Source organism: Ammospiza caudacuta, chromosome 6 (assembly GCF_027887145.1).
Source record: "Ammospiza caudacuta isolate bAmmCau1 chromosome 6, bAmmCau1.pri, whole genome shotgun sequence".
In the NCBI taxonomy this organism is placed as follows: Eukaryota; Metazoa; Chordata; class Aves; order Passeriformes; family Passerellidae; genus Ammospiza; species Ammospiza caudacuta.
In genome coordinates, this window is record NC_080598.1 from 14,452,004 (window position 1) to 14,464,006 (window position 12,003).

Here is a 12,003-nt window from a genome sequence, read left to right on the forward strand (position 1 = left end):
TTTTGGTTGAAATTATTTTGAGGTAGAAGGTAGAAAGAGGTTTGGGCATTTGGTGCAGTTTGTGTGGTGGTGTGGAGTTTGACTTTCCCCAAAAAGCCTCTTCTCCCAAATGCTGCTTGGCTATCCTGATCTGGACCACTGCTAATTTATAATAAACCACTAGAGGGAACCAGATTCTCCTGTACATAAACAGGTGTTGTTTTGTCAAAGCATTCTTTCTTTAAAAAAAACATAGCCATCTCAGATAATGAAGTGTTCTGCAAACACTGATAATTTCTGCCAAACATCAAACAAGCCGAATTTTGCTGTTGAATGTTTGGTCACTGAGCAAGGCAACTCATGTGACTTAGGAACAGATGTATGAGAGCTGTCTAAAGCAGGAATGAAGCCTCTTTTCTCTCTGAAATGGAAGAAAGCCATTCCAGGCAAGCTTCAAAATACTGTTTCTCTTCTTTCATTCCAGATAAAGTGATGAGAAGTAAGCAAAAACAAAGCTTTGGAAAACAGGGTGTCCTTAGAATGCTGAAAAATTACATTCTCAATTGAATTTCCAGCATCTTCCTGAAGTGCTGAGTTAGAATATGCTCTGATGTTATGTGTTCTTTGGGTCAGAAACAATTCTGCAGGCTGGACCTGGGTGATTTTGGGGTGGTTTTGTGTCATTCACCCAGAGACACCAAGCACAGTCATACCTGTGTATTCACAGTCTCTTGATGAAGAGCTTTGGAGAGTTTTTGCATTGCTGATACACAAAACAATAATATTCTTCCATGAACACAGGTGCTATATAAGTGACAGTCACTTTTTTCCTTCCCTAAAAAAAATCTAAAATTACAACTTGCGAGTCTCTAGGCCTGCTGCTCTCCAGGTGTCTTGGCTGGGAAGGTGTTAAGGTGACCAAAGGCTGAGTTTGCTGCTCTCTCCATGCAGCACTGGCACATCAGGGCAGGGAGCTGTCAGCAGCAGGGGCTCTGCTCCAGACAGAGTGCACAGGCAACAATCGCTGTGATTCCTTTGGTATTGACTGCCGTGGCTTTGGCTTTGGTTCTGACTTGTTTGCAAGTCTCAGAAACTGAAGTATAGGAAACTATGCAGCTCTGCCAACAATGAACTATCTACAGCAAGTGATGCACTTAAAAAAGAATTGTTAAAGATAGGGCTGGAAGGAACTTCATGAGATCAAGTAGTCCAACCCTCTGCCCCAAGGCAAGATCAACATACTTCATCTGTTCCTCATAGGTGTTGCCTGACTTCTTAAAAGCTTCCAAAGGTGAAGGTTCCACAACTCATACCAATACTGAAACCATCCTTAATGCTGGAGAAAACAAGCAATTTTCTGAGATTCAGGACTAAACATCCTCTTGCTGCAATTTAAACCCTTCATTTCTTACTCTGCCACTGTATATAGATAGATGATTCCCCTTGTTCTGATTGCAATGCATGATGTATTTATGATATATTGTAAAATTTTTCTGTTGTCTTCTCAGTGTTAAATATGTGCAGTTCTTTCACTTCTTTGTTTATTAGTCTTGATGGACTTCTGATCCCCTTCATTGCTCTCTACTCAGGCTTCTTTAGGTAGTCCACATCTAACTTGATTTTGAAAACTGGGCACAGTACTGTAGTTATGAGTTGTTGCCAATGAACATCTGATTTCCCTCAAATTCTTCCTCATCTCTTTGTTTTCAGAGTTTAGAATATCTCAATCATTACTAAATTCTTTCTCTTATAGTGGTCATATGGGTGTGTTCAATAAAACAAGAGACTGAAACCTTCTTTTGAAAACAGTCATATCTCAAGAACAGTAAGACAGAGGGATTATTCCTTAGTTTTTCAAAATCAAATAAATCATGTTAAACTTGACGCAGCAGAATGTCTTCATCTCCCTCTTCAGCTTAAGGACATGAATAGGAGCTCTTATGTTTAGCATTTTATGCACAGGGGAGTGTTTTGCCAAGTCTGATCACCAATGTACCTGCTTTCATGGCAGAAAAATCCATTTAGGAAAAATACTTCACAAAAAGCACCCTCATCTTGAGTCAGTTATAACTTTCCATTCAAAACAGTTAAATACCAAGATTTTGTATGACTCAAAAGAATTATTTCTAAAGCTCATTTAAATTTGTTTCTCATTAGTGCACTTCATTCTTCAGATGTTGTGTGACTTTGTCTTACCATGACAAATATGAAAAAAGAGGAAAAAGAGGGGAGATCCAGAGTGTTCAAGTTTATTATTTAGATCAAATAGAGAATTTTTTTTCTTGAGCTGAAAGAGCAAAGAAAATGTTTAATTTAGCTTTTATCCTAAAGATGCACAGAAAAAAAAAAATCATAGAGGTACAACTTCTGTAAATTCTGAATGTTATCTACTGCCAGTAAAATGTTAATTATAGCATAATTTTTATTTTCTCAATAAGTTTGAATTCCAGTTTTATGAAGTCCTGTTTTAAGTTTGAATCCTCATACAGTTTTCAGTGCCTCATCCATGAAGAAATAGGTCTCATATGCACATATTTCAATGCTTGAGGTGGTAGCAAGTAACTGATACATGCTGTGAGCAGTAAATCTGCTCTCAGAACTATCTGGAAATGGTTGAAAGTGTCACTAATAGGCAGGTGGCAGGTTTTGTACAAAGACCTTGCTTGACTTGAATTTCAGAGTAGTTTGAACTTGTGACATAGTTTTTTATCTCTCGTGGTTGGAGTTTTTTCTGCTTTGGAAAGGGCAGCTGATATGCACGGCTGAAGAAAGCTGCTGCCTGACACTGAAACTGAGACATTCAGAACCCAACAGTCATCTCTTGGTAAATTACAACACTGAAACCTTTAAAGCCATAAAAAGATTGTTACCTCTTCTGAAGATAGTTTAAAAAAATTGTGTAGTTCATTTTTATCTTGAATGTGTAATGACTGTAAAGAAATTGTAAATTGGTAAAGAAAGATTATCTGTCTTTAGTTCAGTTCAAATGAATATGTGAATAACTTTCTCTAGGATTTTAGCCAGAGAGATGTTAGTCATGCCAGCCACAAGCACAGTAGGTAACTTGGTGCTGTAGTCAGGTTTGCTGGCTAAAATACTATTTTAGTGTTTATAAATTCAGTAAGCTGTGGTTTGCATGTCCTGTACCTTGCCGTTCATCACTGAGAGCAGCACAAACTTGTTTGGAATAAAGTAGGATTGTTTGCTGTCTAACTGCTGGCCTCCCCAGGAAGATTATTCCCTTTAGTTTCAGATGACAGTGAGCTGCACACCAGTGGTACCCTGAAAGCATCAGAAAAATCAACCATGGAGCAGTTAGTGGAAAGAGCCTGCTTCAGGGACTATCAGCGTTTGGGGCTGGGCACCATCAGCACCAACTCCTCTCGCTCCAAAACAGAATACTTGAGAATAACTGCACTGAACAGGATGTATTCCCTTTGCAGGAGGTGAGTTTGTCAATTCCCTGAAGTAGCTGAAACTAGAGACTCATGTATGTATAGCTGCATTAGTATCTGCATTATATCCGTATTTGCATTTAGTGTCTCTTCTGTTCCTAAATAAAAAAGCAAGCGTCAGAAGCAATTCTAAATAACTAATTCCTTAAAATTAAATAATATGTGTTAGAGTTCACTTCATGAAAGTATTTACTTTCAAAGTTTGTCATGTGCTGAAAGTCACATGCTGTGTTTTAGCACATCAGTGTTACCGAGTCCTTTCTTTTTGTTGGGAAAGCTGATGTAGTTTGCTGACACTGCCCACAAAAAGTCCTTTTAATACAAAAGCCTATCTGCATGAGTCATATCTGAAGACATTTGCATTCTCTAGAGCCAGTTTAGGCTGGTCATTGCTTTCATTATGGACAATGGAATTGCCAGGAGGAAGGACACAGAAGAAAAATATTAGATCCTTTCTTGTTTCAGACTTATCTGGAGTACTGGTTTTGTTAAGTCACCATGGAGTACAAGGCAGATGAAGGCATGAAATCGGTCCATTTCCATTATGCTTTGAACATCATGCAGACAACCCTTTCCTCCCCTAAAACCATGAGTTTTTAATACTCTCTAGGCTTTTTTTGAAAATATAACTAGTATCTGACAGAATTACAAGTCTCAGTATATAAATGCTTACCTACTGCTCTATTACTCTGGTTGTTGTGTAGACTGTAAATAGCATGTACATTTATTTTCTCTGAAGGCAGTTGAATAAATGTCCAAGAATTGAATTTGCAGAAATAGTGTATATTGTGGAGGGAATAAAAGTTATCTACTAAGCAGTTATCTAGTATCAGCTGTTTCTTGTTCCTCATCTTAGTTTCTTCTTAACACGTGAAATTGGCACTTAAGTTGATTTTTTATTTTTTGGAGGCAATAGAAAATCATATTTTATATTGCTTGAATCCGTCTTTCACTAACATGAGCAAAACTACCATCTTGATTTGTTTTCTATCTTTAAAGTATTATATCAGTGAATTTCCCAATATCTCAGTGCATTGCAGTGTTTTAACAGAACACAAAAATGCAGTGTCAAGCACTCTGTTCCAAGGACTCCAACTGTAAAATTTAAATATATTTTTCCATAAACGAAAGACTATTGTTTTCATTGTGATACTTTAGGCAGTATAACATTCTTTCCTTTCAATTCTCATATTTCATATACAATTGTCAAAATGGAACTACTGCCTCATTTATGTACCTCAAAATTGTGTTTTCTGTCATGCCTAAAAATACAGCTTTATTATAATGATAGATAAAAGATGCGCTAAGAAGAAAAATACTTCCAAGTAAAATGTAACCTTAAATGGAAAGTGATGAAAAATGAGTCTTACAAATTTTTCATAATTCAGTTTCTATTTAAAATGCAATTTGCTTAATGTATTTGCTAGGCTTGGACTAAAAATTACTTTAAAAATAAAAGTAGTTCTAACAGTTAAAGTGTATTTCATTAAGACTTAAAGTATTATTCATTAAGTTCATTACGACAGTTAAAGTGTATTTCATTAAGATGTGTTTTCAGCTTGTAATTTTAGCACTTTTATTTTTATTGCTGAGCATTTTGCAAGCAATTTTAATTGTTTAATTATTGGGGTTTTTTTCCCTTTGCTGTCCACGCAGCTACCCTGGGCTGCTGGTGGTGCCTCAGTCCGTGCAGGACAGCAGCCTGCAGAGGGTGGCTCGCTGCTACCGCCACAACCGCCTGCCCGTGGTGTGCTGGAAGAACACCAAGAACAGCACGCTGCTCCTCAGGTCTGGGGGCTTCCATGGCAAAAGTGTGGTGGGCCTCTTCAAATCCCAGAACACACATCCCACGGGTGAGTTGGTGCGGCCAGGCTCTCTGTAGAAGGAATTCCATGTGGAAAATCAGTGATTTGGTTGAACCGGAAGTCTCAGGGTGTAAGTGGTTATCTGATGTTATCAGTTACTGTGTGTAAAAATCCTGAATGGTATGAAAGCAGTTCAAAAAATATTAATTAGTCATTTAGACAGAGATTGGACCAACACAAGGTGATGTATCAGAATCGTTAGTTTTTTAGAAGGATATAATATTAAGGTAACATTAATTTTGGGAATAACATTTGTTGACTTCCATCATTCACAGCAGTGTTTAGGATACTTCTGACTGCCTGGATTTCCATCTCATGCTAATAGCTTTTTCAGAGTTAAACTCATGCCAAGAATGAGTCAGTATTTTCTTTAATCAAACTGATAGTTGTTTAGAAATTATTCCAGAATTAGGCCATAATTTTTCTTTTTGGAGGAAAAGGAAATGTGAGGTCGAATTGGAGTACCAGAAACTCATTAAAGTATCAAGGAGATTCTTATGTCCTGTTTATGTTTGTATTTCTCCCCAGTAATGGCTAAAAGGCAAGTAAAAGTTTTCACTCTATTCAAGTATATTGTGTAGAATTTTTCAAAACCTGTAAGAAGCATACTGTACACTTATGTACAAGTGCCATAAAAGTAATTTGAGGATTATGATTTGAATATTTTTTACATAGTCCTCCATAATTTTTCCTTCACAGAATACCTTTATGAAAACCATGTCTTTCTTACTTTTAAGAGCAATTTTATCAGATTATATTGAGGTTTTGTGTGTGTCAAATGCACCTTTAAAATCTCATTATTTCACAGATATTAGAAAAATGTTTTTAATGTTAGACAGTATCTGGACTGACTGTTAAGGCTAATTTGTGAATCATTAATCATCTGCTCAATATTCATTGCCATTACACTGATTGAATGTATCTCTTCAGTGTTTTGTGGGAACATTTTTTTAGTTGTAGTGATGAGCAATGAAGGGAATGAACTGAAATTTATATAATGTGGTTTTTTTGAAAGGATTAATAAAATGAACCAGTGAAGTACCACCAATAGTTGACACAGCAGCTGCCAAAGCTAATGGCTACACCAGTTCTTCTACATCCTTATTGTGTGAATTCCAGGCATGGCAAGTCAAATGTTAGTCTTCAACTGATTTAATACTGATTGTCCTGGCTGAAATACAGATGAGGCATCTTTAACCTGGTACAAATAGAGAATAAATTGAAAAAAAGACTTTTTTTTGAGACTATTGCAGGAATAGTCTCAAAATTATGTAAAGACAAACACTTTGATGTTTTCTGTAGTAGTTTTCTGATGGCTTGTTTTCTTAATTTTATATAAAGTTTATATAATTCTAACTTAATTTTATATAAGTCTATATTTCATATAGACTTTCATATTGCCATTGCCATATGTCCACCAGAATATTATGGAGTAGATAAATGGATTGACAATATCTGTGTCTGACAGATACTTGCTTTTGGAGTTACTGCTCCTTTTAAGTGTGAAGAAGATGGAGACTTCCCTCAGGAAGGAAAATGGAGAATATTTCTAGAGTGTTTATCTTACTTTTAATGGAGTTGAAGCTTGTTGAAACAAGTGATCAGCAAAGGTGGTTGTACAGAGCTGCCTCAGCAGGAGTTGTGTGCAGTGAGGAGAAGTCTAAAATGGAAAATGCATTGTGAAGCAAACTAAGAGGACAAAGAGAATCTGAAGTTAAATTCAAGCTGACAAATTCATTCTGTCCTAAATAGGAGTGGATTTTTATTGTTCAGTTCTGGGTTGATACAGAGAAACAAGGGGGGCGGCTGGAACTTGGTGAACATTTTTGTGATTTCCTGTTACGTGGTGTGTTACGCAAGTTTTCAGAGCATGGTTGGAGGTCAGTGTGTTATATAAGAAGCATAGAACATAGTTTTTGAGAAATTATGCACATTACTTAATTTCTGTGTGGAAACGAAACTTCATGAGCCACAGAATTGTATTTTCTAATGTCTGTCCAAAAATAAGATTATTAACAGATGTTCAGATATGACATGTAGAGTATATAGGTCTTTTGAAACGTTCCTTTGAAACCTTCAAGTTGGTTTCTGAATTACTTTGACCTCTCTGGGAATCCTGTTCCAGGGTACTGTACTTCTAAATAAGACATTCTACACCTAAATTAGCATTTATTGGTCAGCTACCCTATGGAAAGAGCATTTATGTATCTTGGATGTAGCAACACTATCCAAGAGATCAGTTATCTTGGTTCAGGCTGAATTATTGATTGTATTAGATAAAGATGTAAGATAAGATAAGATAAAGATGGAGCAACCTGTGACCAGGCATATAAAGTACATATTAGCAATGCAGGACTAAGCAATGCATTTCTTTCCTGAGACAAAAGCAAAATTAAATGAGATAAAATTGCTACCAGGATCTCCATCCCCCATCTTTTGTTAAATCCATGTTTCTGTGGTGACCTTCCCATGGGATACAACACATGAAAGGTGGTGATTTCATGGAAATCCCAGTTCATTGCTGGTAGGGGCAATGCTTTGAGTCACCTCTGTATGCTGCTATGATGGGATGAGTTGTGCTGAGGATGAAGGGACAGATTTTCCACCTCTAAACCATCACAAGGACATTTTTGCCCTCAGTCTTCAATTCTGGTTTCTGCTTGGTCCAATGATAGACTTTGATGTAAGTCAAGCTGTTTTCTAAAACACACACAGTACTCATCACAAAATAAACCTTTCTAAGTGCAAGTGGTATAAACATTATCCTTTCATTTAGACAGCTCATTTCTTTTAATTTAACTAAATTGTTAAGACCTAAATTGACTTTTTGTAGTATTATTTCAATTGCTAGTGGACCCAGGGATCATTCCAGTAGATTTCAAGATGTTTAAGTCCTGCTTAGGAGTAGAAGAGAAAATAATGTTCCTTCTCAGCTTTTTCCATTTGCTCAGAAAGAAACAGCATGATATATCCTGAAGGAAACATCATCACTTCCTAATTGTACTTTCAATTCAGATACTAATTTCTATCTTGAAATTTCTTTTGCCACATCCAGCTAATTACCTAGCTGTCTATTAGTCTCCAGCAGAGAATCTGATTGGATGATCATTGGAGAAAACTATTTACAAATTACCATTGTGTTTTGTCAAAATGTGCTCAATCAAGTTCTTTGACTCTGTCTCTTATTCCAAATGTTGGCTCTTGTGAGCAAGACACCAAGTCCTGGTTTAAGCAGCTGTGAAACTTTTGCCCCACACTAAGTCCAAAGATGGCTGCAATAAACTGGAATTTCAAAAATTTTGTTTGGTATTTGAAAAAAAGCCAAACTGACTCATCAGCACTGAACACCATTTTGTCATCATGCTATGGCCCAGGACCTGAGCTTCATCTCCTTTCCTTAGGTCCTTGCACCTGGACACAATGGGTGGAGTTTATGGTTGGGATCCCACAATGGTTGGGATTATTTGTTTTTCTCTTTTTTGAAGGTTTTTGGGATCCCACAATGGTTGGCATTATTTGTTTTCCTTATTTTTGAGGGTTCTGTGTTTTGTTAATGGTTTCTTAACTTTTTTAATGGGCACAGTATCCTAAGGAACCTCCAAGTACAGGTAAGTAACCTTTTCTAGAATGAGAAAGAACTGATTGAGTGTGGTTTTGACTTACTTTTATTAAAGAAATAATTCTATCTGTTCTCTGCACATTTTGCTGACAAGCAGCACAACCTTAGAAATGTTACTTTTTGTTTGGAGACTGAAGGAAAATCTGCATGATCTTTGCTCAGTTTGTGCTGATGTTATGGCTAGTGATGAATGTTTTAAGCAGTGCCCATGAGGTGAAAGTTTCAGAAGTTCAGCTTTGTGTGGAATGCAGGAGAACACTGCTGGATCCTGCTGTGCAGGCAGGTGATGAACAGCTTGTCATCAAAGGAGAGGCTTTTTGAACCTTTGACAGACAAACCAGGACATTTCCAATGCTCTGCTTTACACAGTAAGCCTTTTATTCTGTGTATTTACAAATTGCATTTTTCTGTTTTAATGCATTCCATTCTTCTTGTGACTCTAGGCCCCACTTCTCTAGAATCTTCAAGCAGTATAGAGCAGGAGAAATACCTGCAAGCCTTGCTGAATGTGATATCCGTCCACTGCAAAAGGAATGGCAGTAACACCCTCACTGTCAGCCCCACCATTGCTCTGTCTCCAGGTAAAACTCCTCTGTACCGTGCTTTTCTCTGCCTCAGCTGAGACTTCTCTCTGATTTAGTGATAGTTCATAGGAATTCTGTAGTTTCTATATTGTTAGGCTTTCCAGGTAGCCTGTTCACTCTTAGTTTCAGTGAATACGTTTTCTCTGTGTAAAGGGTGTTTGTAATCTTTCCTGAAATACTTTCAATATTAATCTGGCAGTAAATTATTTTATAACTAATGAAGTATAAACTGCATATTGAATAAAAGACTACCAAATTTAAAAGGATGCAAAATCTCCTTTATTTCATCTAGTGAGGCAAAATCTGCTGTTTTGTATAATGAGTAAGTATGAGGTTGCAAGATCAGAACAGATTACATTGTTTAGCTGCAGCAGCAATGGAAGGCATAGAGGCCTCTTTATGCTTTACATACTCATAATGGGTTTCTACTAATGTAATTCCCAAATAGAGCTCTTTTTGCAGTGAAAATTAGTTCAAAAGACACTATTTGAGTTATGCCTAGGTGAAGCCATGAGGAAATTAATCCATGTTTTATTTCAGTTATTTTATGATGAAACCTAGTGAGGTTTAGGAGAGGATAACCCCAACATGTCAGGAAAGACTATGTGACTTGAAATTGTGTCTGTCTTGTCTCACTCAGTTGTAATTGCCCTAATACTGCCAAACAGTGGCTTTTCTTGTAAAGTAACACCATCCCAAAGCGTGTGTGCTTTGCTTCATTTGTTGTAAAATATGTTGATTGCTTAGCTGTATCTAACACCTTCATACTGTTGCCAATGTACACATTTGTGTTAAAAACTAAATCTAAAGTACAAAATTGGCAAGAATCAGCTGTATTGGGTGAAAAAGGGCATTTAATCAGTCATATTAAGTATTAGTCTGGTTAACACTGTAGCTTTTTTTAATCTTCTATTCTTTTTTTGGCTGACTTTAGGCACTGAAACGAGGGCTTCAAGAATGTCCACTGTGTTTAAGCAGGTAGTGCCAGGACATTTGGATGTAAATCTATCCAATAGCTTTTCTCGAGGAGGTTAGTAAGACTAGCTCAAAGTCTATTCTTTGAAGTAATAAATGATGAAAACTGTTAATGAAATAAAAATAATTATACTCTTTATTGATTCGGTGCTCTGTGAAACAGCAAAACAGAAATTAGATTGGCCTCAGTCCACAATATTATCTAATTTCTGTTCAAATCCTTTACTTATGCATTGAAATGAAGTTGGTTTCGTGTTGGAATTAGTGAAAAATTAAGCAGTCAGATAGGGATTATATTTCTAAATAATTTGGGATTCATCCATATTTTTAATTTGTCTATGTATGGCCTGAAAATGCATGTCTTTATATAAGAATTCTATAGACTTTAGAATCTGCAATTACAAATCATTCCAATATGTGTCTGAAGCTTTGCTGATGCTTTCCAACATTACAAATAATCTGTGAACAATTTTACTCTAAGTAGTAGGGACTTATGTGGCCACGTGTAGTAGGTAGGGAGATACAGTGCATTTTTTGGAAATAGTTATTCCTAGATACAGGGGCTCATCAGTGCCATTTCTACAAGAACATTTCTTTCTGTTAAGGGGATTCCATCTACTTCTACACATTTAGTCTAATGAAGTTGTGATTTTTTTTTTATGTGCAACATGTACATAAATTAGTGCAACAATTTCTTAAATGTAGGTTTGTTAAAATAGGGATGAATCTATTCCATAAAAGAGAGCATTTTATATTTGATTTATTACCTTTCAGCCATGAAGGCTCCTTCAACAGCTATTTCTGAGAATCTAAATGCTGTTTTTCTTCTCTTTTGATACTTTTAGCATCTGAAATTAGTTAGGTTTACATTGATCGGCTAAGGTTCATTGCAACCTAAATTTTCTTGTGGGATGCAAGACCTACAGCTCATATGGGGAAGGATGAAAATATTTTGTAGAGAAAAAAAATCCAGAAGAGGTGGGATGGATTATGGAAATGAAGGAAGGAATAACAGAGAGGGATGGAGGAAGGAAAATGCTCAGGGATGTGTAGGGAAGTGATGTGAGAGTTGTAGCAGAAGGGAAGAGAGGAGGGGCAGGAGAGGACATGGGGATCACCAAAGACTGGGGGATTTTCGTGAATCACAGGAATTCTGTGCATTTTCATTAATCACAGTCAATGCATATTTTTTATGTGAGAGTTTTATGTTCTGTGCTCTCTGTGCTGTTCCTGTGCTGTGGCTGAGCAGGGCAGGAGGCAGTGGGGTGAATGAATGGGGCTGTGCCCAGCCTGGCTGAGCCCTGCAGCCCTGGCAGTGCTGCCAGCAGAGCTTTGCTCCTGCCCCATCCCCTTGTGCAGCCCAGGGTGCTGAGGGGCAGGGAAGGGCTGCAGATAAGCCAGGGAAAGCTCTCTGGGTGCTGGGTGGAAATTGTCCTTTGAAGATAAAGGGGTTACTGAAATAACTGCTGCTGGTTTCTAGGATTAGAGCTCGTGCTAAGTGTGATGGGATGAGTTTGTTGCTACTC

General features: G+C 37.1%; 1 protein-coding gene across 1 annotated transcript in view; it reads left to right on the top strand.

Moving 5' to 3' along the window:
• The window catches only part of SBF2 (SET binding factor 2), a 230,828-nt gene that overhangs the window by 189,235 nt on the left and 29,590 nt on the right, over positions 1-12,003 (top strand). Inside the window, exons 26-29 of the mRNA XM_058806404.1 lie at positions 3,227-3,425; positions 5,091-5,287; positions 9,362-9,499; positions 10,437-10,532. Coding sequence (XP_058662387.1) covers positions 3,227-3,425; positions 5,091-5,287; positions 9,362-9,499; positions 10,437-10,532 — 630 coding nt within the window. The remainder of the gene's footprint in view (positions 1-3,226; positions 3,426-5,090; positions 5,288-9,361; positions 9,500-10,436; positions 10,533-12,003) is intronic.